This window comes from Castor canadensis, chromosome 5, assembly GCF_047511655.1.
Source record: "Castor canadensis chromosome 5, mCasCan1.hap1v2, whole genome shotgun sequence".
In the NCBI taxonomy this organism is placed as follows: Eukaryota; Metazoa; Chordata; class Mammalia; order Rodentia; family Castoridae; genus Castor; species Castor canadensis.
The window spans coordinates 143864464-143891550 of record NC_133390.1 but is presented as its reverse complement, the minus strand read 5'-3'; the positions used below and the strand labels follow the sequence as shown (position 1 = coordinate 143891550).

Here is a 27087-nt window from a genome sequence, read left to right as displayed (position 1 = left end):
GCGGGCGGGGGAGCCAAGCGTGGAGGTAACTCCGGGCGGCCGCTGAAGCCCTCCTCCTCCTCCTTCTCTTCCTCCTCCTCCCGGCGCTCCTCTGGCGGCCGCTCCCGCTCCAGCTGCGGCGCCGAGGCCACATCTGGGGCGCCCATGTGCACTCGGGGGTTCGGCTGCGCCCGCCCCGCCGCCGCCCCCGCAGCACCCTGCCCTCAGGGTGGCCCCTGGTCTGGCCTGGGTCCCGGGCAGTCCCGGGTCCCTATCGCCGCCGCCGCCGGGCAGCGCCGGGGTTTGCTCCGCAGCTAGCTTGGACGCCCCCGGCCCCGCGGTGGCTCCGCTGTGGTGCGGCGGCGGCGGCGGCTCCTGCTCCCCAGGCCCCGTGCGTCCCGCCGCGCCCAGCGCCAGCCCTGCGGGCCCGGGGAGCGCGGCCCCGGCGGGGGCCGAGGCGGGAGCCGCGCTGCCGGACTCCCGGGCTCCGACTCCTCCTCCCCCGGCGCCACCGCCACCGCCGCCCGCCGTGCCGGGTCCTAAAGCCGCGCGTCTCAAGAGGATGGTACGCCTGGCTGCCGAACTGCTACTGCTGCTGGGGTTGCTGCTACTCACGCTTCACATCACGGTCCTGCGTGGTTCAGGAGCCGCTGACGGGCCGGACGCGGGCGCGGGCAACTCCACCCAGTCTCAGCTACAGGTGAGCGCGCCGCGGGAGAGGGGCGTGCGCAGCAGCGGGAAGCCGGGTGGCGGGGTGCAGAGAAAGCGCCTGATGGATGAAAGGAGGCGGGTCTTCAGCCCCACCAAGGACCAACTGTTTGTGGCCGCAGAGTTACCCGCATGGGTAACTCTTCTTAGGAGAGGTAGAGCCGAGGGATGGGGGGAGATGGGGTGGCGGAAGGCTGGAGCGGGTCCGGGAGTCTGCAGGATGCGCTCCTCACATCTTAGGTCAGTAGGTCAGGTACCCGGATGCCAAGCTTGGGGTGCGCAGAGGAAGAATAGAGTGCGTGTTCGCTTCAGGGGACTCGAGGCAGGATGGAATGGAGGGAAAGGGAAGGGACTTAAGATGACCATATTAGATAATACCCTAAACTGGGAAAAACTCCGGTGAAACTGCCTCCTTAGAAAGCAATGTCAAAGGTCAACGCAATGTCTAGAGATTAGCAGACACCCTTACCTCGCCCACGCTGTTCTGTGCCTTCCGTGCCCCTCTGAGGTCTCACAGGGAGTGTATACCTGTGCACTCTCCAGGCCCTAGAGAAGACGCAGAGTCAAGGCACCTGTCGTGGTTTAGTCCCAGGTTACCTGGGCTTTTAAACTTGTAGCAGTCTTCTTCCCAGTGACCCGCCCCTTTGAAGGTCGCTTTGGGAATAGGATTCTGTAAATCTCTTCAGCTCTAAAGCGGAGAGGAGTTGCGACTGGGGAGGACATATTGGGTGGTCCAGAGGCAAGATGAGTTTGGATGTCTTAAGGTTGCCTAGGTAGCGATTTCCTCCTGCTACCTTGGAAAGCGCTCCTCTTTAGGACCTGAGGCAGGCGTGACAGCTGTAAAACTAGAGAACACTAGAAGAGAGCAGGGGCTTTCTCTCAGGAGACATTCTCTGGCTAAAATCTCAAACCAGCCCCTCTAAAACTCTGCAGTGTCGAAATAAGCATTATTCATTCTTCCCAAATGGCCACCTAGTCATTATCTCTGCTAATTTCATTTTTTACATCTTTATGAAATTCGTTATGAAAACTTTACGGTTAAAGAGAGACGAATTCAAACACTTTTATAGCACCTATTGGCTCTGTGGTACGGTTTTAAGTGCTTTATAGAATTTAATTCATTTAATTTCAGCATCATTCTACGAGGCATAGTACTGTTAAATGCCTCTTGAAAACTGAGGTACTGAGAGATTGATTAATTACACCACGCTTTGTTTCTGCCAGACTAAAGCAAGGCATGCAAATGCAAAACCAGGCATGGAAAAGTGTACACCTCAAAGCTAGTGTTCTTTTAAATTCAGGACATGTATAAAAACACCCTAACTTTATAGGGGTCTCTCATCTTATCCTGTGGGTACACAGGTACAGTGACAGGCTGATAGAATTTCTGTAGGGAGATGGTAAGGTATAGCTGTCCGGTAAAGTGTGGTACACCCACCAGCCTAACACTGTAGGAATAATTCTTAATATTTTCAAGATTTCTGGAAGTCATATTTTATACATGATGCTCTTTCCTCATGGACTCATGAAAAGCCATAAAAATGATGTTCTGTGGAAAAGTAAATTTGGCAGATTTCTTTATGGGGTGTTTGCTATCATTAGAATAACCTGGGGTTGGCCTTTCCTCCCCAACAGTAAGTTAATGAGAGTAGCAGCTGGTGGAAGTGGCTCAAATTCTCCAAAGGGGCTTTGGCTGAAGAGCTACCCCTCTTGGGGGCAGAAGAAATGGTGGATTTAGAAAGAGTAATGATCCTAGGAATATCTTGGGTCCCAAGTAGCTGCTAATCCACCAGCCCCAACCTATCTTGTAATAATGTTCAGTTTTATTGACCATTCAAAGCACTCCTTTACCAAGCAGAATGATGAGTTTAGCAGGTTAGTTCACAATTTTACTCTTTTTGTAATTTCTTATTATAAAAATTTTATATTCTTCCTGACCAAAGTTATTTCTTTGGCCTTCTGATTCTAACAGTACTACAATTCAAATGGACAGAGTAAGTTCTGCCAAGTGAGGAGGTCTGCAAAATACATTCATCTGGGCCCAGAAAGTGCATTTGCTAGTAGCAGGTGCATATGAAGACAAAAAAACACTGTCGATACTGTATTCTTTCTGTTTACCAGGCATTTAAAACCCAAGTGAGGTCTTAAACCCCATCTAACTGTTGGCTCTGATATCTCAGCTGCTAGAATCTTTCTTAATAATCAGAAAGTTAATCAATCCTTACACATTATTTTTGGCATAATCTCTGCTTAAAACATTCTAAAATATGAGGTCAGCTGAGTCAAAAACATTCCACGGTAAGGGTACCCAAATTGCACTATATTGGGGATCATTTAAAGAGAAACACACCTTTATTTCAGATTTGGTATTTTGGATATATCAAGGACACCCAATAAAACAGTACTAGGAATAACAACAATAATGGCTAAGATTTATTAAGTGCCTTTGATGTGGCACTCACTGTTCTTAGCACTTTACATATATTAACTTCCTTAATCCTAAAAAATCCTATGAATTAGGAACTATCATTATCCCTGTTTCAAATGAAAAAACAGAGGTTATATAACTTGCCCTAAAGTTGCAAGGCTAGAAACTCCTTAATTAGCTTTTGTTATTTTATACTGTAAAAACGTACACTGCAGTATATATTTTGAATTGTGTATTCCAAATTATATATTTGTATTCCAAGTTCTTGGTAAACTCAATATTGCTACAAGACAGAAAAGTTCTCAACAAATTACATTTTCAAATGCACCTAGATGGTCTTCCTGTGTTAAACATGAATACATATGTGTATACAAGGACACACCTACATACACACATTCTATAAACATCTAACAAGATTTTGGGGGTAGTTTCAGGATTCTAGAGGGGACATATTTTTTACTCTAAATAGCTGGCTCAGTACTATATGTGTGTTGTTATGAGATGACAGTAAAATACTTTGAACACACTATCTCCATTGGTTAATGGCTCATGAAAATAATGATGCTAGTCTTTGTACTGTTATCAATATTTTACAATATCTAATAAAAATTGAACAGTTGTCTGCCATAAAAATGCATGGAAACGTCAGCTTCTTGACTTTTGAATGAAATCTTATCTCCTCTTTGGGATAATGTTGCCGCATGTTGATCGGATACACAGATTAGTTCCTTCATATGTCTTTAATTAAATGATAATGAGAAAACAATTACATATAATAAAAGCAGTCTGGAAGACAGAACATCTCAAAATATAGACTCCACAGGCAATAACAATTATAATCATAATAACGATATCTTTTTATGTGAAATTCAAAGGAGTGCCTTTCTAATAAATCTTAATCAGATTTATAAAACTAGACCTCATTAAGGCAGCGAGATGTAAGCAAGATTTATAAGACACAAAATTGATTATTTTTATAATAGCATTAAAGCAAACCAAGCTCTGAAATGTAATGAAATGACTTTGTTCTCAATCTCCTAGCTGCCATCTTTATGAGTAGTCTACCTCTTTTATCCATCTATTGCCTTCAATAAAACAGCTTAGCTTCTTGTACCACTGTTTCATCTGAGCCATATAGCAGTGGAAGCCAAAGCAACATTTAGTTTTACAAGTAACGTTTCTTACCAGGACCTCAAGGGACAGATGTACAACAGTCCCCTATTATCCTCAGGAGATATGTTCCAATACCTCCAGTGGATGTTTGAAATTACAGATATTACCAAACCCTACATATACTATGCTTTTTCCTCTATATGCATGCCTATGGTAAAGCAAATTTATAAGCTGGACATGGTAAGAGATTAAGAGCAATAACTTGTAATAAGATAGAAAAATTATAATGATACACTGACATAACTACTCAGACACACTACTCAGATTTAAAACTTAGGAATTACTTATTTTTGCAACTTTCCATTCAATATTTTCAAACCATAGTTGATTGCTGGTAACTAAAACCATGGAAAGTGAAGCCACAGATAATGGAGGGTTATTAAATTGAGAACTGAAGAGATTTAAGTAACTTGCTGAAGGCTACAGGCTGCCATGGGGTAGGGCCAGACAAGCTGACTATGGAACCCAAATTGTTGTTTCCATTTATAACAAATGGTTGAAATTAGCAACCAGTTGTGTTTCTTGTTTCCCAACTTGCCTGCACATTTTCCAGTCAGACATCTTGCTTTTATCACTAGAATTCTTTATTTATTTATTATTTTTGTTTATTTTTCTTTTTTTATTATCATCATATTTCCATTGTATTGGGTACTAGAATTCCTTATAAATGATGGATAATTTGCCACATAACAAACCACCCCACAGATTAGTGGTTTAATACAACTACCATTTTATCTATATATATGTCAGCAATTTGCTCTGGGCTCAGCAGGATGGTTCTTCTGTTGACTGTCCCTCCAAAATACTTACATAGCTATAGCCATTTGTTGGTTTGATGTAGGTGAGATGGTCCCAGATGACCTCACTCATAGGTCTGTCACTTAGGTCCTCTCTACATAATCTCTTCTCCTCAAAGAGAGTAGCTCACATGTCTTTATGTGATGGATTCAGAAAAGCAAGAAAACAAAAGCAGAAGTTCCAGGGCCTCTTGACAGACTTGCATGTTGTCACTTTAGTCATTCTGTTACACAAACAGATCATGGGTCAACTTTGATTTGCAGAGACAGGAAGTAGATTCTGTCTGTTGATGGAAGGAGCAGCAAAGTCACATTACAAAGGAAAGAATCATTGTGGCCATCTTGGTAAAATACCTACCAGATATACGAAGTTGCATCCAATTTGATCAGGGTTTTCCCTAATTTTGCACCTGTCTTTTAACATTGCATATGTTGCCATACAGTAACTTTCTGTCTTAAATGTAAGCAATTCTGAGTCCTTTCACACAAATTTGTTTTGTTCAAGTAAATAGCCGGGTGTCCTATTTTATTTGTCAAAAACATTCATTCATACAAAATCCCACTTTTGTCATACACTGGTTTTCACATTTTCATAAGTCTGTTTCTTGGTCTTCATGTGTCTGCTCATGTACATATGCCATCTTGTTTCATGAAATGTAGCTTCATAGTCTGTTTTAATAAGGGAAGTGACATTTTTAAATATTCCTAGAAATTCTTATAAAATGTATTCTTTTTAATGGACTTAGATTTTTAAATGGACTTAAATTGCTTAAAAATCAAAGATTTTGAGGGGAAGGTAGAGTGGGTGGTATTGGAGATTGAACTCAGGGTCTCAAACTAGACAAACACACTACCACTTGAGACCCATCCCTAGTCCTTTTGTTATTAGTTTGCTTTTAAGATAAGGTCTCCAGCTTTTGCCCAGTAGCCTTGAACTGCAATCCTCTGATATCCACCTCAAAGTAGCTGAGAATAGAGGCAGGGACCACCACATCTAGTTTGTTTTTGAGATAAGATCTTGCTAACTTTTTGATAGGGCTGGTGTCAAATTGTTATCCTCCAAAGTAGATGGAGAAACAAGGGTGTGCCACCAAGCCCACCCTCAAATCATTAAGATTTTAATGGGAATTGTATTAAATATCTTTGGCTAAAATGAGGATAGTTGAGAGTTTTATCACTTTTTAATTCTCCCATTCAGGACATCTAATGCTTCTTTTAATTTTCTTCACTTTTCTTCAGTTTTATAAGCTACTTTCTAGGTTTGTTTGCTATTGTGAATAGAATTTTATTTTCTCTTATATTCTCCAATTTGTTAGTTTTGGAATCTAGGAAAGTTACACTTAGCAACATATGAATATGGTTTTTTGTGTGTGCACAAGAGAGCTAGCATTATCCATTTCAGTAGTGGTACCCTTACAGTCTCATGGCATGAGTTGAAAATCTTTCCATTTTTCCACTAAAGCACTTTAAATAGCACAATATTATTAAGAGATTGTTAGAATTAACTCATAAAATCCTCTTGAGCTCCATACCTCTTTGGTTCTAATCTCTGATTAACATTCTAGGTTATTGCATGGTCAATAGTCTATGCAAATCATAATATTTCTTAGCTGGGTGTGGTGGCATACGCCTATAAGCCCAGCATTCAGGAGACTAAGGCAAGAGGATCAAGAGTTTGAGACTAGTCAGGGATGCATATTGAGACCCTGTCTCAAAAAAATAACTGTATAACATTTCTTTAGTCAATTTTAATATTCATTTCCCATAAATCATACATTTTAGCTGAATCTTAGTTTTATAACTATAAAAATTATACATAGTAGAAGAATATTTTACACATATTTATGCTTGTAAATTCTTAGTGGTGTACAAAGTTTTATGCATAGCTATAAGACTTATGGGGTAAAGATTGATAACTATATTATATAGACCTCCATGTCTTGATTTGTTTTCTGCTTGTCTGCTGATTCCTGAAACAAAGCAGCTGCATTCTTACCCTCTGGTTGTGAATTTTTCTATTCTTGTAGTTATCCTCATTCTTTTAATTTTTTTTGAATAACATTTTCAGAATCTGTGTCATTAGTACGTAGATTGACCTTTTTGATGGTTGTGTTTTTATCAAGGTGAAATTCCTTCTCTATCTGTTTTATTGCCCTGTATCTTAAATACTTTCTGATTGTTCAAATTAATATTGCTATTCCTGCTTTCTTTAGGTATTTGTTTCTGTGCATTTTTCCAACCTTTATTTTCAACTTATCTCTAGTTTTTTATTTAAATATATCTCTTATCAATAACTTATAGCTAAACTTTCTTTTTCCATGCAATCCATCAATGATTTTAACTCATTTATATTTATTGTGATTACTGATAAATTTGAAAGACTCTTTCCATTTTGTTTGCTGTTCTCAAACTTCTAATTTTTTTCTCTTTTGCTTTCTGCCAACTTATCTGTATGATTTTCTTCATCTATAAAGTAGATACATAGTAACTATTTCCTAGTGTGGTTGTAAGGGTTAAAAGAACAAATACAAATGAAGCGCTTTATCAGATACTGACACTTGAACAATTCATATTTAAATATTGTTAAATATTTTCCCTCATGATTTGGTAGTTGTGTGTTCTATTTCTATTACTTTTAATATTTAGCAAACATATTTTTACTTATACTTTTCTATCAATGCTGAAAATCAATCAGTATCTCTAAACTGATTCCCCCAAAAAAGATTTTCTATCTCTAAATTTTAATATTTTCTGTAACTTTAGTGTTTGAATATCCCTTTGTCATTATTTCTCTTTCCTCTTTTTCTTTTTTTTCCTTTTTTTACTTAGCAATTATTACCAATTTTTAATGAACACTTAGTTTGACTTAATTTTAAGAGTTAGTTATTTCTTTATCTAATCCTGCTTCTTGTATTTCATATTTTCTTTTTTTATTACCAGAATATATTGTTAAAAATGCTTTCAGAAAAAAGTTTTTCAATTCTAAACTCTCTGAGAACCTAGCTGCTTTATCTTGTTTCTCCTTAGAATTTTGAAGGTGTAGTTCAAGTTTATTATGATACCTCGTTTCACATGAAAATTTAGTGCGGTGTTTTTGAAAGCAACTTAAAAAAATTGAAGCTTTTAGGATTTTCTCTTTATTTATAGTACTTAGACATTTCATTAGGCTGTGTTTAGATTTAGGGCCTTAGGGTGTTAGTCCTGTTCAGCATATGATATGCCCTTTCAATCTGAAGTCCCATGTTTGTCTCAAGAAAATTTCTTTAGTTATTTCCTTGCTTATTTCCAATATTCACACTCACACTTCCTGGAAGTCCTGTCAGACTAATATTGAATATTAATGGCCTATCTTCCATGACTCTTAATTCTTCTGCTCATATTTTTATCTCCATGGGTTTTTATTTTTTAATTTAATTTAATTTTTGATTTAGTATGCATTAATAATATGAGGGGGTTTCATTGTGATAAGTCCATACATGTGTACAGTTCACCCCTCCATTATATTTCCCATTTCCTTCCTCCTCTTCTTCCCCCTTCCTCAAATCATGTTTGGAGCATTTCATTAGGCTAATTTCATATATATATATGAATATATATACTTGAAGTAGCATACTTTAATCATCTTTACCCCTCAATATCCTTTCCTTTCCCCCTTGCCTCTCCCATATCTTTATGTTTTTAAAACATGTTTTATGTTTTGGTTCAATCTTCTCCAGTGCTCAGTCTAGGAGTACCTCACAACTGAGTTCTCATAGTAAATATCAGGTGTATATATCAGACTCACCACCCTGACAGCCAGGGCTGAATGAAGTATCCCCTTTACTCTTTAATCTGTTTTCTGCTCACCCTCTTTTCCCCACCAACACAACGATCAACTTGTATAGCCTTGCCTCCTGTCTTTTCTTCGCTTTCTTTCCACTCCCATTCTTTTCCATCTTCCCCCACATCTCTCAGTTTAATTTAAAAAATAATGTATAATGTACATACAACAAAGTGGATGAATATTAAGGGTTTGGTTCCATTTTTGATGATTCCTTATGCCCATATATCTGCCATCAGCATTCATTTTGGGATTAAGCACTACTGCTTGTTTGGGTCACTGGCCTGATAATATACCCATATTCTCTTCCCTTTCTGTCCTTCCTTCCCCTTCCTCTTCCCCTACAAAGAATTCCTGAATATTCTCTGGGAGATGCCTCAGTTCTGCTTCTGGGAGATCCCAAACTAAAAGATGCATTGCCCAAATGTTAGTCTTTGAAAGTGACTACTTCTCTGGATAGCCGCAATATAGGAGGTCTCTGGAAAGGTACAGAGCAGAGTTTCCATGAGACACCTGCTGGGTTTTTTTGTCATCAGCAACAATGAAGTCCATTAGCCTCAGAAAGAGTTGTGCTGTGGGCAGCAACTGAGTCTACTACCCTATGTCTTCCCAGAGCTGTAGCAAAGTGAGGAATTCCAAAATTCCAGGATTGCAAAAGGTCAGATTTAACCAAAAACTACAAATTATATTTGGAGATATAATTGGTCTTTTTTCTCCTGAGAAACTGACCCCATGGTCAATTACTATTTTAAAGGGGAAGATGTGTGACAATGGGGACTCCTCAGAGATGATGTGAGGTAGTCATCTAATGCCTGAAAAAGACAGAGGTCAAAGTGCCTTGATAAATAGCTTAGCATCAATTCTTGAAGCACAGAACAGCATGTGTCACTAGAAAGTTATTTCTGTAAGCTGAGTAGAAGTAAAAACAGTAGATTAACTATCCCTTTTTCCTGTTGGCATTGACCCATGCCCATTTTAGTAAACCAAGTCATGTTGCATTGAGTGCTATCTGTGATTGATACACATACCTTGGAGAGAGCAATATTCCCATTCTCCATGAAGAGATAGTGATGCAAGACCCAGGTAATGAAAGTGTTATATCTTCAAGCTTGGGGTCCTAAGCTGCCAGACTTGCAATTTAGAACATCCAGACCTCCAGTTACTCAACAGCAGTGACCTGAGAAAAGGCAGATAGACTTGGAATGCAATAGGCCAAGCCATTTCCTGCTGGACACCACATATCTATTTTCAAAAATAACAAGGGACGACTAGAATCTATATGAAGGATGCAGGGAAGCTGTAAATGGTGTCATTCTCCCTCCCCAGGTGTTAATTTATACCCACAGCATACAGATAGAGTATTCATATCACACAAACACATACACACACACACAACCCACAAAACATGCTTTAGCCCACAAGTACCCACCCAGAGATGGTAATGAGGAAAGGAGGAGAAAAGTGCCAGTCATTTTATTATTTGTTAAAGTATAGATTTTTTGACATGTAATTCATAAACAATGAACTGTACATACTGAAAGTGAACAGTGTCACCATTTAGACACTTGTGAAACTATAACCATAATTAAGATGATAAATAAATCTACCATATCCAAAAGTTTCCTTATGCCCTTTCATGATCTCCAGTAATCTCTAGGCAACCACTGATCTTCTGTCACTATAGCTTAGTCTTCCATTTCCTAGACTTTTATATAAGTGGAAAAATATGGAATGCAGAATATTGTATCACGTGGCTTCTTTGCTCACCATAATAATTTTAAGGCTTTTCTTTAGTTTGTTTGCTTGTTTATTTGTTTCACAGAACTAAGAATTGAACTCAGGGCCTCAAACATGCTATGCAAAGGCTCTACTACTTTTTTTTTAATTTTTATTTATTCATACATTGTTTGGGTCATTTCTCCCCCCTTCCCTCCACCCCCTCCCTTACCCTCCCACCCCCACTCCCTCCCTTACCCACCCTTACCCCTCGCTACCAGGCAGAAACTGTTCTGCCCTTATCTCTAATTTTGTTGAAGAGAGAGTATAAGCAATAATAGGAAGGACCAAGGGTTTTTGCTAGCTGAGATAAGGATAGCTATACAGGGAGTTGACATGCATTGATTTCCTGTACATGTGTGTTACCTTGTGTGTTCTTGCTTTATCATGTGATCAAAGTCCAATTCCCTTGTTGTGTTTGCCCTTGGTCTAATGTCCGCATATGAGGGAGAATATACGATTTTAAGGCTCTACTACTTAAGCTATGCCCCAGCATTTTGTTGTTATTTTGTTTTTGAGACAGGATATTGATCATTTTGCCTTGATCTTGCAATCCTTCCCAAGTACCGACGATTACAGACATGCATCACCATGCCTGGCTTATTCTTATTTTGTGCCTAGCAAATTTGTTCCTTTTTAAATTTCCAAGTAGTGTTTGAGTGTATGGCTAGATCTTCAGTATGCTAATCCATTGGCCCACTGAGAAACACTGAAGTTTTTCCTTTTTGAGGATTATCAAAATGAAGGTGCTGTGAACATTTGGGTATAAGTCTTTGTGTCATCATATGCTTTCATTTCTGTTGGATGAATATTTAGCAGCAGAATGGCCATGTGGCAGTTGCATGTTTAGCTTATTAAGAAATTATGGCAATATTTTTAATGCACTTACATAATGTGTTTAGGATCAATAACAATTCAGGAGCCTCCTTGGAAAACTTCACAAAATTTGAAGGTTGAATTCCAGGATATTTTCCTACAATTAAAATACCAGCATTTCACATACAGTATATTATGAAAAACTAAAAGAAGGAGAGAGTTCCTATCTTTTTGGAAAGAATTCTCCTTTCCTTTTAGAATGGCAGAAGTACCAAAAATCTACCATGGGGCTCAATTAGGTGATGGTAGTGGTAGTGATGGTGGTAGTCGTGGAGGGGGGATGGGTGCAGAAAAAGAAAACAGGTTAGAAAAGTGTCCTGGCTTCCTCTATGCTGCTGCTGTCCAATGTCACTTTGTCATGTCCCCATTCCCTGTCAGATAGCAAATTCAGAAAACTTGTTAGATTTTGTATCTCCTGACCAGGGCCTTAGTTACATTGTGATCTAAAAGCCTGGTCTAAGCCCAAAGTGAATTGGAAGTCAGGTTTATTGCTGGGAACGTCATCTTCCAGGAAACAGAGCAAAAACTTTAAAAAGCAGTAATTCCATTAGGTGTTTCTAATTCTTAGCGCAGGAAATAGGCTGAGGAAATGTTCACCTGATCTTCTGGTCAGGATGGATGCTGGGGGAGTACAGATTGTTAGGATTCTCATTATGAGGACAAGGATTGTCCTTCCCTCATATATAAGGTTGCCTATCTACTGCCCAAATCTTCTCCACGTGCGGTTGTGGCCCAGAAATACAGATGAGAAGCCTGGAACCCTTTTCAGCCCTTGTACCAGAATGCTGTCAGTGGGCCAGAAGCATCAGCATCTCCTGGAAGCTTGTTAGAAAATAAGTCTGAGGCCTCGACCCTGGGCCACCCAGATCTAAGGAATACAAATCTGCATTTTGACAAGATCCCCAGGTTAATCATAACAAGCACTAGTCTAGCTCATGCTTTTCTTGCAAGTTACAAGTCCAGAAAACACTAAATACAGGTCCTGTATTATTCAGCTATTGCCTGATAATGTTACAGGACCAACTACACCTGAAGCTTAGTGGTCTACAACAGTCAGCATGTGCTCTTACCTTGTGGGTCAGTGCATCAGCTGGGGTTCAGTAGATATGGGCAGAGTGTGGTTTCATCCACATGTCTTCCATTCTTCTCATGGTGATACAAAAATGCAGAAAGGCAAATGTTGGCCCAAATGCACAAGCACACTTTAACCCTTTGCTTGGATTGCATGTGGGTTTTACCTATTAATATCCTGTTGGCCAAAACAAGTCACAAAGTTCAACAGAGTGACCAAATGGTGGCCAATTCTATTTTAAGTATGTGACATCTATGTCTCTTTGACCCATCCAGTAAAATGGGATAATAACAGTTACATCACTGGAAGATTATAGGACTTTCTGTGGCACAGAGTCATGTTTTTTTCTTGTAGGTGTTGGTTTTATAGAATTGTGTGACTTTGAGAATATCACTTCAACTCTCTGTATTTCATTTTCCTTATCTAAGAATAGATGTCACAGGGGAGAATTCTATTAATTTTTGAACTTCATATTCAAAGCTAATGATGATGATAATGATGGTGATGAGATAAAAGCTAACATTTAGTACATATACTGTGACAGGCACTGCTATTAGGACTTTATGTGTATTTTGTCCTTTAATTCTCATAATTGCCCAATGGGGATTATTCCTTTTCTACTGTGGGAAGAGAGGGAAGACCAAGAGTTGCTCTAGAGAAGATAGATGAGAAGCAGTTGGATTCTCTTCCCTTCCTCTCTGCCTACCACATCCAAGGAAGAAAATGCCCAAGGGATGCCATTTCCAATGGGCCCAGCCATCACCCAGGACTAGATTGTAAAGTTTCTCAGTTTGACCCTGGAGTTGGAGTCAAGGAAAGAGTAAGGGTGAGGCCCAATGGGCCCAGCCCCTGGGAAATTAGAGCTAGAACAGGTTCCCGTATGGCATCCTGTAGGGTGCTCTGTCAACATAGGGTTCCATCTCCCTAAATGTTTCTGAATCAACACACATGTCTACCTCTTCCATCTTCCTTCTGAATAGTGTCCTTTTCATTGTTTAAAAATCGTGTGCTACATGGTAGGAATGGAACTGTGCCCACAAATATGTTATTCATCACTCACGGGCTTTAACAATTTAAGCCTGAAACCACTTTCCCTATGAAGAGGACCCTTTCTCACCTTCCTTTCTCAGACATAACAACAGCAAAAGGACATGGCTGGGGACAGAAGTTCCCAAGCTCTGCAAGTTGTATATCCTGCTTTTTAATTACTGGTGCTGCCCAGAAGATTTTCTACCATGTGACTAATCAGATTTTCTTTTTCTTCTGTGTCACAAAGCTCATCTTTTCATGGTCTTATTGATATCAAGGTTTCGAAATGTTTCCGCTACTCAAGAGTAGTGTCATTTTCCTTTCTTAGTTATGGTACTACCTTGCTAATATCTATTCAGTTTGGGGCTACTCTGATTCCAGATCTTTTTCTGTTATATGTTCCATGTGCCTGACTTTTCTGTATCTCCAAAGCAGTTTTCCTTTGTTTTGTTTTAGTCTTAATAGACTGTGTCTTTCATTTACTGAGCATAACCTCTTGAATCCCATCATATTTTATGTGTTCTCTATAGTATCTCTTCTTTCTTTGCACCTCACATATGAAGTTGGAATCAATCTCATTCCAGCTGCTAAGTAATTTACTTATTTGGTGGTAGTCACAGAAGTGAGCACCAACTGGGTAAAATATAAAGGAAAATAACTTTTTTTTGCAGTGCTGGGGATCAAACCTAAGGTCTTGCATATGCTAGGCAGACACTCTACCACTGAGCTGTATCCTTAGGCCCTAAAAAATTTTTTAAATAGACTATTACCACTGAAAATGTGAAACCACATTTTCCCACTGAAATGGAAAAATGAAAAAAAAAAACTGGAGACACCAAGTGTTAGTGAGAATATTGAGCAAGCCAGTGGGAGTGTGGATTGTTATAAAGTAACTACTAGATGAAATCTTTATCTATCACTAACCCAGCAATTCTGCCCTGGTTATATACCCCACAGAAACATATTCATCTATGTACCAAAAGACTTGGACAAAGAATGGTCACAGCAGCATTGTGCAAAATAGTTCCAACCTAGAAACAGTCAACAGTGGAATGGATAAGGAAGCAGTAATAGCACATGGTAGAAATAAACAAATACTAACCACACACAAGAGATGCAGTTTCATAAATGTAATGCTGTGTGAAAGAAGCCAGACACAAAAGAGTATCAACTGAATAATCTGCTTATATAAACATCAAAACCAGGAAAAATGAATCTAAGCTGTTAGAAGAAAAGACAGTGGTTACCATTGTTGAGGAAGTCACTAGAAGAGTACAAAGGGTAGAAGTCTGGGGTGCTGGTTATGTTCTGTTTCTTGGTCTGGGTGTTGATTACACAGGTGTCCTCAGTTTGTGAACTCTCAATGAGATATAGGTGCACATTTCTGTATAAAAACCACACTCAATTAAAAATATAGTAAAGAGGGCTGGCAGAGTGGTTCAAGTGGTAGAGTGCCTGCCTGGCAAGCATGAGGCCCTAAATTCAAACCCGAGTACCACCAAAAGAATTAAAATAAAGTAAGGAATGCAACAGGCAGAGAAGATAGTACCAAAGAGATGGCTTGTTTTCACTAGGAAAGGTGACCCTCAGACCTATAGCCCACTCTCTGGGCTCCCTGATGTGTGCTATCCTGTAAACTGGTCTCCAACTTTTAATGAATGTGGACTAGTCTTGGTGTTATGAGGGTACTCCTCTGCCTCCAGGACCCAGTGCTATTGTTAGGACATCAAAGACCAACTGCTGGCTGTGATACAGTCCTTATGAAAAGAGTGACCAGCAAATTTACTGCTTGACTTCATTCCCTTTGAATGGAACTGGCCCCATGGTCTTTCAAAGCTCAATTGTAGACATATATCTTCTTTACAGGACATCATGTACAATAAAAAGAAACAATAACTTAAGATAAAAAACAGTAACTTTGAGAGTGCTGTGAGATGGACATCCCACTTAATAAATATCACTGTTATTACATATACCCAAACCCACAGAAGTCCAGCTATTGGCCTGAGAGCCTTCTACTTAATATGGTGACTTTTTGTGGACTGAGTTACCCATTTATGCCCCAACCCTTTTCCTAGGCTCTGCAAGGTCTTGGGAAAGTCACTAATGACAGGTTATCCTACTTCTAATCTCATGGCCACCTTACTGAAATCAAACAAAATGGCAAAGTTCATATCTCATCACCTAATTTGGAGATGATTTTCAGTGAAACAAACGTATGTTGTGGGTTGACACCAAACTAAACTCCTTTATCAGTCACATGCTGTCCCCTGACATCCATGTGGACATTAGTCCACATAATCCTGGTGTGGAATCTCATGGAGTTACCATTTCTACATATTAGAACTGACTTAGAAAAGAGCAGATTTATTTTGTGCCTACCAGAAAAATAAAGGGTATTATTAACTTTTCGTGAGGGCAAAAAAGTAAAATTACTTATAACATAAAGGATGTACTTGGCTTAACATGACATGTGAACCATGAGGTGGAAAAGAATCAAAATTATTATAATCAAAATTACTAGCTGGCTCAAAGTTGAACAATCCAAAATGATCTTTTTGCTATTTAATTGTAGCAGTTAATCAGCCTAAAGGAATAAGACATCTTAAAAAGTAACCAAGTCTTCCACTTCTGTTTAATCCATTACTCCTATAAAAAGTTCAGCTCTCACACTAGTGGAAAGGCTAAGTAACATTACATTCTTGCCTTTCTGCTCCCCTCTCCAGTCCATTCAGGAAGATGCACAAACTACATGGGACAACTGAAAGTCCCCTGTGGAGATTTTGATGGAGGCAAAACAGTCAATTCAAAAGATACCTATGAAATAAATCTGAGGAGTAAGCTGGAAAAAACTGGAAATATTTGGAGAGCTGTGGAATTGCTAGGAGAGACTCTGTATGTTGAACAGCAAGTGGAAATAATGAGCCAGGCTCTTCATAAGTTACCTGCAAGAGATAGCTTTTTTATTCCAAATTCTTCCCACCAGCTTAACTGCTCTGAAGCTCACTCTGCTGCCATTCCCATGACCCACAGTGGCTCTTTGACTGATTATTCTCCAAGGCCAGACCCTCTGCTAAGGTCTGGAATAGCCCAAAAATGAACATCAATTCCTTGGCCTTAAATCGTCTCATAAATGGGGAGACAGGAAGAAAAGAAGGAAAGTAGGATGGACCAGATCCTGCAAACTCAATTACAGAATGATAAAGTTCTATGAAAGAGAAGAGCCGTGTGGTGTGGAGCCAAGAAGAGCAGGATTCCCACCTTCCTAATGTGAACAGAAGGGAAAACAAAGAAGATTGGGGAGTTGCAGCTTCAAAGAGCTACCCTCTAATTATGAGGCTGTGTCTTTTCTCTGGGCCTGTGAATGGTTGATCCGAGATTGCTCAAACCATTAGCTCAATTTTCTTTACTTGGAGGACTCCCGTATGCATCTGTTGTTCTTGTGGGTTGGCCTTTTTCATGCCACTTAGGATGTGATCTAAATAGAAATCCCATGGATATCTGCCAGTAACATGGAGCCTGCCTGGATGGGAGGACCTATCAGTAAGCTACACAGGTTCCATTTAAAAGAAGAACTCAGTACCCACAAACCTAAAGTACCTAGCCAAGAGTGACATTAGGAGGCCATCTGCAGGTTCCCCCTTGAGATCTGAGGAAGGCTTCTGGGAGAATTGCAATGGCTGTGCCTCCAGAAGGCTCTGTGTCTTGGTCCTGATAATCTAAGTGAAATGCCTTTTATATCATCAGGATGTATGGACACAACCAGTGATCCCGCTGCAGGCATGGTCACCACTGAGCACTGAGTTGAACCAGGGCTTCATCTGACCCACCACCACTAGAATGAGGCAGCCACTCTGCTGAGAAGGCAGGTTGCAGACACCCACCAAATCCTTGAATTTTGTTGTTGGCAGGAAATCCCCAAGTTCTCATTTTATTGATGAAGAACCAAAAACCAGGAGAAATGAAGGGATTTGCCCATGACCATACCATTCATTCAGCATAGAGCCAGCACCATAATCCAGGTTGAGTGAATTCTCTTACACAAAGCCATATTTCTGAAAATCATAAGCATTTTCGTGGTCCTGCTTAGCTGAAGACAATCAGAGCAAACATACCTCTTACGTGCCCAGATTCTATGGCATGACAGTCCTTGTTCAGTTGTTACAGGAGCTGAAAGATAACTAAATAAGCATGAATTATGTCTCTTATTTCAGAGGCAACCAGTCAGGTTAATGAAATAGCATATATCTAAGTATAGAGCATTTACCAGGCACATAGTTGTTATTTCACAATTCTATCACTCATTCAGTGCTTATAGATCAAGTGACCATTATGAACAGGCAATGTACTATACAAAGAGACTCAAGAGAAAAGAAGCTTACATTCTAGAAGGGAAGATTGCGAATAATCAATTCATATTGAAAGTCATTATTATTGATTGTCAAGGACATACACAGGAAGCAAAAACTGGGAATGGGGGTAACTACTAAGAGAAGGTAGTTAAGGAAGGGCTTGCTGGAAGAGTATCACTAGCATCCTGAGCTGAGGAATAAGAAAGGGACAGCTTAGCAAAGAACAAAGGTGAGACAGATGGATTTATAAGCAACAAAGCCTGGTGGGGGGGTGGTGCTGACTTAACTAAGAGATAGAAAAGACACTAGAGAAAAGCATGTAAGAGAGAAAATGGTAAATGAACTTGTAGAGGAAGACAGGGCTTTATAGACCTTGAAGAATCTGGCTTTTCTGAGATTCATGAGGATGGAGCTACTGAAGAGAGGTTGAATGATGGCTTTGTATAGTTTGCAAAGATCAGAAGGGAAGGACAAAGGCATGTTAGAAAGTTTCATAATAATCCAGTCAAGAGATGATAAGATGTGGACCATGGTGGAGAAGAGTGGATGAGGGCAGAACACAGTTCTAGGACAGAGACAATAGGGTATTGATGACTGAATTAAGAAGAAATGAAGAGTCCAGTTTTAGAAAGGTCTATACTTGTCAGTGGATTAATATTGAATTTATAGAATGGAGATGTCAGTGGGATGTCTAAATTAACACAAAGAGAAGGGAGGTGGACAAACAGACCAGGAATTGAAATTGAGGTGTCATGGCCCAAGTAGTAAGTGAAGAACCAAGAGTAGTGGTGTCATAGGAACCATGGGGAGAGACTGCTTTAAGGGGGCAAGACCCCTATCAAATGCTGCAGTGAGAGCAAAGATAAGAACAGAGAAATTCCTGCTCACCTTGGCAATATATTAAGCCTGGTGGCCTTAATGAGAGTAGTGTTGGAGACAGTAAGGAACAGATACCAGCATGTAATAGGGAAAGGAGGGAAGGAAGTGGAACATGCCTATAAATCCCAACACATCCTGATGCAGAAGGATCATGAGTTTGAGTCCAGCACGGACTACATAATAAGAACTTGTCTCAAAAACAAACAAAATGATTAGAGTTACAAGGACATCTTAGATATTGACAAGAAAGATACAATGGAAAGGAAGAAATTTATGATGTGACATTGAAAGAAAAGGGCTGAGGAGTAAATTCTTGAAGAAGGCTAAACCCAAAATATGAGAATTGACCTTTAAGAGAAGAAAGCTCATTCCATGTGATATGTGCTATGCAGATGGAAGTGTGGATATGTGGTGGGGATGTGAGAGTTACCATTCACTGACTCCTGTCCTTATCAATGAAGTAGGAGGTGACAGCAAGGGACCTGCAGGAAATTTAAGGAAAGAAGATATGAAATAGTCATATCCAACCCCCTAAGGGATGAGGTTATGAAGGAAGTATAGTTATTTGAGAACAGGGCTGAGTACACACTCATTTGAGGTTTGAAAACATTAATCAAAAACACAACAAGTTTGTCAAGTTGGGTGATTTTATTTTAGTCTATCACTAATCTGCTTGACTACTAACCTAAGAAGTTAGATTATTGAGTTCACCATCAACTGACATTTTTGCCAGTCATATAGATCAGAGGGAAACGGGGGCAGAAGAGTTGAGAGGAGTTGCCACAGAAAGGTTTTTATAAGGGATATATGCTGAATAAGAAGGAAATTAAAAGTGAAAAAGTATGGAAAAGTAGTTAGTAGCAGGCACAGTTCCCTGAAATAGTTAAATACTTGAAGGAAAGATGGACTTATTTCTCAATTTTCCAGAGAATACATTTGATTTATGCTGATGACATTTAGAGAAGGGAGCATTCACCTACTACTACATCTGCTGGATCACCTTTAGGTCAGAGAGAAACCTACTAGCCACTTCAGAACAGTGATACAGACAAGCCAAACAGCATATTTTGCTATCTTCTCTTTCATTTAAGACAGGCAAGACAAACCCAGGCAGAGAAAAAATTTGTCTCAACCTTGAATGAAATGTGGAGGACTTTTCGTGCTTTCAGAGGTAGAATTAAGTCTACAAGAACAGAATATGTAATTCATAACTCTCTGTGTTTGCTTGTAGGCAGAGGGGGAACTCTTGTACCAATACCATGACCATAATTCTCAACAGGTGTCAAGCAGAAATGTGAAGGGTATTGCTGTATAAGATAACTAGGAAAACCTAGTATAAGCTAATGAAAATAGATTGTAGGTACTTATTTGGACATCACATGCCCTAAAGTCCTATAAGTTATGCGATAAGACAGTTTTGCAGTTGTTTTTTTGCATAGCAAGACCACTGAAAAGAATTTAATTACAAGCAGCCACACTGAATATAAAAATATGGTAAAGACATTTTACCATGGAGGCTTATTCCACAACGTAAATGAAGAGATAATATGGTTTCTTAAAAACCCTTGGCTGAGTTTTTGTTGTTAACCATCATTGAGGCATTTTGGTGCTATTAATGCATCTGTGGGATGTTCAGTTTTATATTTCCAGCTTCCCATTCCCCTAGAAACAAGTCACCAGTGCAAAGCCATACATGAGGAAAATATGTAAAAAGTAAAGGTGTGTTTCTCAAAGTGTCAGATTCAGAAGCATCTGCATCAGCTCATGTCTATAACATTAATTTCCTGCCAGTTTTCTGTTGGAATGCTCCCCTGAGTTGTTTGAAAATGAAAATCAAATCACGTTTACTTAATCAACTCTAGGAAATAGTGAAAGAAATGATGGTGAGGTCTCTTTATATGAAAAGTTCCTGAAATCAATAAAGCTTAGATGAACGAGTATGGGCAGTTTAGGGTTGCGATTCTGGGATTTGAATCTCAAAAAGCATCCCTGTCAATTAAATATCTTCTCCCAGTACTAGCTATTCTATTGTTGTGCAACAATTTACCCCATAATTTAGTAGCTGATTATTATCTCACATTTATTATCTCAGAATTCCCATGGGTCAAGAATTCAGATACAGACAAGCTGGATGCCTCTAGCCCATGGTCTCTCACAGGCTACAATAAAGTCACAAATAAGACCACAGTCCTCTTTTTTTAATTAAAAAAACTTTATTTGTATATATAAAATAGTTATATAGGGATATACATTGTGGTATTTACATATATGCTTACAATATGCCTTAGTTGTATTTACCCCATCCATCATTCTCCCTCTTCCCCTCCTCCTCCCTTCTTAGAACAATTTCAACAGGTTTCATTCTTCTATTTTCATATAGGGATACAAAATATATTCACTATATTTACCATCATTACCCTTTCCTTGTGCCCACCCACTCCCACTGGTACTCAGCCCTCTTGCTCTTCACTTTTTTAAAGTGTACATTGGTACTTCAGGCCTGTACATACTGTGCTTTAATCAAGTCAACCTCCTCCCCTATTACTTATCACTCTCTATCACCATGCTCCCCTTACATTCAACAGCTTCAGTACAGTGCATTATATTATTCACATATAGATGGGATGTTTCAGTATTTTTCATTCTCTAACATTTTCTTTACCTCTCCTGCCTTTCAGAGTCCCCTCAGATGGACTTACTAATACAATTTTGTTCTCTTTCACCTTGTATATGTATGTTTATATATATATATATATATATATGATCATATATGTTTCTATATATACATTTAACTGACAGATCTAGGTTCCACATATGAAGGAAAACATGTGACCTTCAACTAGTTGAACTTGGCATACTTCACTTAACAGAAGTTCTCCAGTTCCATCCATTTACCTGAAAACAACATAATTCTGTTCTTCTTCATGGCTGAATAAACTCCATCGTGTATCTATACCACATTTTCTTAATCCATTTATCAGTTGTGGGGCATCTGTGCTGCTTTCAAGCTTGGCTATTATAAATAGTGCTGCAATAAGCATGGGTGTGCTGTTCAGTTCATTTGCCCATTTATTCTGTGAGTTGTTGATTCTTTGACAGGTTTGTTTTTTGAGCTCCCTGTATATTCTGGTTATTAATCTTATTAATCCCTTGTCAGATACATAACTGGCAAAGATTTTCTCCCATTCTGTAGACTGTCTCTTCAGTCTCATAACTGTTTCCTTTACTGTTCAGAAGCTTTTTAGCTTTATGCAGTCCTATTTGTCAATACTTTCTCTTAATTGCAGAGATACTAGAATTCTACTCATAAAGTTATTACCTATGCTTATGTAGTCCAGTGTGTTCCCTATTTTTCCTGGATTAATTTCACTGTTTTAGATCTTGCATTAATATCTTTAATCCATTTTGAATTGATGCTAGTAAAGGTGAAAAACTAGGATCTACTTTCAGTCTTCTACAGATGGAAATCCAGTTTTCCCAGCACCATTTGTGGGAGGGTCTGTCTTTTTTCCAACACACATTTTGGGTAACTTTGTCAAAAATCATAACTATAGTTGCGTGGGTTTGTGTCAGGGTCTTCTATCTATTCCATTGGTCTTCATGTCTATTTTTGTACCAGTACCATGCTGTTTTTATTACTACATCTTTGTAGTATAGTTTGAAGTCAGGGATTGTAATACCTCCAGCATTGCTCTTTTGGCTCAAGATGACTTTGGCTATTCGAGGTCTTCTGTGTTTCCATATGAACTTTAAGATTGATTTTTCTATCTCAGAGAAGAATGTCACTGAGTTTTAATAGGGATTCAATTGAACATATAGATTGCTTTTGGTAGTATAGTCATTTTCACAAAATTGATTCCTTCCATCCACGAGCATAGGGTATCCTTCCATCTGATTTCCTTCTTTAGTGACTTGTAATTTTCATTGTATAGGTCAGTCACCTCCTTCATTAAATTCATTCCTAGTTATTTTAATTTTTTGAAGCTATTGTGAATAGTAATGTTTGCCTGATTTCTTTCTCAGACTGTTCATTTTTTTGTGTGTAGAAATGCTGCTAATTTTTATGTATTGATTTTGTATCCTGCTACTTTGCTGAAAGTGTTTATGAGATCTAAGTTTTTTGGTTGAGTTTTTAGGGTCTTTCAGGTATAAGATCATATCATCTGCAAATACAGACAATTTAACTTCTTCCTTCCCTATTCAAATCCCTTGTATTTCTTTCTCCCGTCTTATTGCTCTAGCTAGGAATTCCAGCACTGTGTTGAATAAGAGTGGGTAGAGTAGACACCCTTGCCTTGTTCCTGGTTTTAGAGGAAATGATTTCAGTTTTCCCCCATTAAGTATTATGTTGGCTATAAGTTCGTCAAATATAGCCTTTATAACATTGAGGGATAGGCCTTCTATTCCTAGTTTCTTCAGAGCTTTTGTGTTGAATTTTGTCAAAGGCTTTTTCTGCATCTATTGATATGATGGTATGGTTTTTGCCCTGGATTCTGGCTATGTGTTGCATTGCATTTACTGATTTGCATATGTTGTACTATCCTTTCATCACTGGAATGAAACCTACTTGATCATGGTGTATGAGCTTTGCAATGTGTTGTTGGATTCTTTTAGTAAGTATTTTGTTGAGGATTTTTACATCAATGTTCATCAGGGATCTTAACCTGTTCTTTCTGTTTTTGATGCATCTTTACTTGATTTGCTATTAGGGTAATACTGGCTTTATAGAGTGAGTTTGATATTATTTCTTCCCTTTATATTTTATGGAATAGTTTAAGGAGCTTTGGTGTTAGTTCTTCTTTAAAAGTCTGGTAGAATTCAGCAGTGACTCTATAAGGACCTGGGCTTTTCTTTGTTTTGAGGTTCTTTATAACTGTCTCAATCTCATTGCTTGTTCTAAGTTTTTAATGACCTCTTGGTTCAATTTTGGTGAGTCATATGTGTCAAGAAATTTATCTATTTCTTCTTCATTTTCCAATTTGGCAGAGTATAGGTTTTTATTTTCCAATATGCCAGATATATGATTGTCTGAATTTCATTGGTATCTGTCATAATATTCCCTTTTTCATCTCTGAATTTATAAATTCAGGTCTTCTTCTTTCTTCTTGTAGTTAATTTGGCTAGCAGTTTATTGATCTTTTTTTTTTTTTCAAAGAACCAGTTTTTTGTTTCATTTTTTTTTTTTTTTTTTGGTTTTCAATTCATTGATTTCTGCCCAGATTTTTATACCTGTTTCCATTTATTACTTTTTTGGGCTGGGTTACTCTTGTTTTTCTAATAGTTTGAGATGTATTATCAAATTATTTATCTGAGATTACTCTAGTTTTCTGAGGTGGGCGCTCACGGCTATAGACTGCCTTGCTGCATCCCACAGGTTCTGATAACTTGTGTCCTCATTCATTGGAATGTAGGAATTTCTCAATTTCTTCCCTAAGTTCTTCAGTGACACACTGATCTTTTTAAAAAGTGTGTTGTTCAATCTCCATGAGTTTGAAGATTTTTGTGGTTTTTCCTTGTTATTGATTTCTCATTTTGTTACCTTATAATTTGTTAGGATACAGGGGATTGTTTTAATTTTTTGTTGTTGTTGAGGTTTGTTTTATGACCTAAGATGTGATCTAGTTTGGCAAAAGTTCTATGGGCTGCTGCGAAAAATGAGTAATCTGCTGTCATAAATTGAAATACTTTATAAATGTCTGTTAAGTCCATTTCCTCCAAGATATTGTCCAGTTCTAAGATATCTTTGTTGATTTTTTTGTCTGATGTTCTGTCTATGGAAGAGAGTGAGGTATTGCGATCTCCCACAATTATTGTATATGAGGATCACAGTCCTCTTAAGGAGTGACTGCTGGAGGACCAGTTTCCAACCTCACTCACTTGGGTAGTAATAAGATTCGATTTTTGTGAGCTGTTGACTAGAAGAAACCCTCAGTTCCCTTGCCATGTGGACCCTGAACTCACAAGAGCAGCTCACAGGATGGCAGTTGTTTTTGTTTTTCATAGCAAACAAGTGAATACAGGCAGAAAGAATGAATGTGAGCAAGACAAAATCCTCACTAGTATTTTGTAACCTAGTCTCAGTAACACTCCATCACTTTCACCATATTGTATTTGTTAAAAGCAATTTGTTTGCTGTATCCCACACTTAAAGGGAAGAATTGCACAAAAGCTATGCATTCTAAAAGATGGGATTGTTGAAGGCTATGTCAAAAGCTTCCCATCAAACTCCCTATGCATGTGTGTATATACATGTCCATTCCTGTTTGTGCCAAAGGTGACAGGTTCCCAACTTTTGCTAGGCCATACTTTTATAGATTTCCTCATTTCATTTCTAGTTTCCTCTCCTCTCACCTACACTCAAATATAATACTTAATTTCATCTTTTAAATTGCTGCTCTCCTCTACTCAAGATCTTTCAATGCCCTCCCCATTCCTTGTCTCAATATAAGTATTGAGGATCTCTATTTTTGTGAGATCAATCAACCTTGCTGGCCCTTTGTTTAACAGGCTGTATTTGCAGCCAAAATGACTCTTGCCATTCCTTATACCCTCTGCATACTCTTGTCTCTCAGTTCAAGGCCTTCATTTCTCTTTCAGCTGTGAAAATTCCAGACAAGCCCCACAAGCTTTTCTGTCCTGCTGAGGTAGAAATGGGCTCATTTCTGAACCTTCTTGCATGGCACATCCATTAAGTGATTATTGCAGACTTTCTCCCATGTAGCTCTATGGGGTGTGAACACCTTTACTCTCCACTCTGCCTGCCAATGAAGGAGAGACAGTAGCTTATTTCTCTGTTATCACCCATGGCATGCGACTTGCATGTGGCAAGTGTTCCAGTGTTCTGTAATGTCTGGAATGTCAAGGAGTACCTTCCAAAATGCCTTCACCATATTTAGGAGGTGGTGAGAAAACTGAAGCCCTGAAGGTTTATCAGCTTGCCTGACAGCAGACCATGGCAGGGCCTCATCAAATTCCTAAGTTCCAAGACCTCATCCAATCCTCCAGCACCCTGGCCTCTCAGAAGGAAGTGGCTGATCTGAGATTCTCCGTTCATATCTGTTTTTTTTCTTTAAAATGTAAAGCTATTTGACTTGATGTGATTTTTTTAATACAACAATTCAGTCACTCAATAACCCCGGCATTGTCATAAATGTCATAAATGTCCTCTTTTCTTTCTTTTTCCCCATATTTAGCCATTCCAAGGAAAATGGGGGAGTGAAACAAAGATTTTTAAAAATAAAAAGAGCTTCAGAGGCAGAAGGAGTATCTGGACCTGCAATTTCATGTTCCTCTGTGAATTAACCTTTTCAAATTACCAAAACAACAGCATCAGGGAACATTGTGTTTTTAAATGTCAGCAAGTCTCTTGCTGTCCCCTGATTCATTCCTAACTTGAGATGATGTTATCATTCGGGTCAAGAGGGCTCTAGTGACCCAGGACACCTTTGCTGGATGCTGTGACTGGAACCACAGGCATTTCTGTCAGCAAAGTGGTGTGCACGCATACATGCATTCATGCATGCACATGTGTGGCAGTTTAAAAGAGAGACTTAGATCATGTGGGATAATTATTTCTCAAAATCCATTGTCCAAACCTCTGTAGGCAATATTCTAAATTCAAAATGACTTTCAGCCAATTCATGTTTGCACCTGGAACTGTAGAAGTATTGAAAACTTCATAAAAGAGATGAAACTTGACCAAGACAGGAAGTGACTTACAGCTCCACAGGCTCAGATGTATTGACACAAGGTAGTGAAGTAGGAAATTATGGTTTTCAAAGAGAAGTCAGATCTTGGTTTCGCTTTTTTCTCAGTATGATGTGTGTGTCCTTGAATAAAATCCTCTAACCACTGTGCAAATGTGACATTCATACAGCAGGAGTGGCCGGAATCTCTTGCTTTTGTGGGTCCTCTATGACTTGTTCATGTGTCAGTATTGTGGTTTCCAAATGCTCTGTGAACCTGAGTTTTCAAGTTCCAGGTGGGCTATGTGGCCAATGGCAGCAACTAAAAATACTGAAGGAATTAGCTGCAGCCAGCGGGTTCCTTGAAGACATGAGGCTGTGACTGCCCCTTTCATATTAATGTGTTTCTTTGTGCACAAATTGTCAAAATCTTTTATTCTTTAGCTTTTCTTCACTTGGTCCTCCTTTAAGATCATTTCTTATTCTACTTCAGCTGGGATCTGATGTCCAGCA

At 38.9% G+C, this 27087-nt stretch overlaps 1 protein-coding gene across 1 annotated transcript in view; it reads left to right on the top strand.

Moving 5' to 3' along the window:
- Positions 1-438: 438 nt before the first annotated feature.
- Positions 439-27087, top strand: part of Ism1 (isthmin 1) — an 80780-nt gene continuing 54131 nt past the window's right edge. The window contains exon 1 of the mRNA XM_020166617.2: positions 439-679. Within this exon, the coding sequence (XP_020022206.1) occupies positions 542-679 (138 nt within the window). The 5' untranslated portion in view covers positions 439-541. The remainder of the gene's footprint in view (positions 680-27087) is intronic.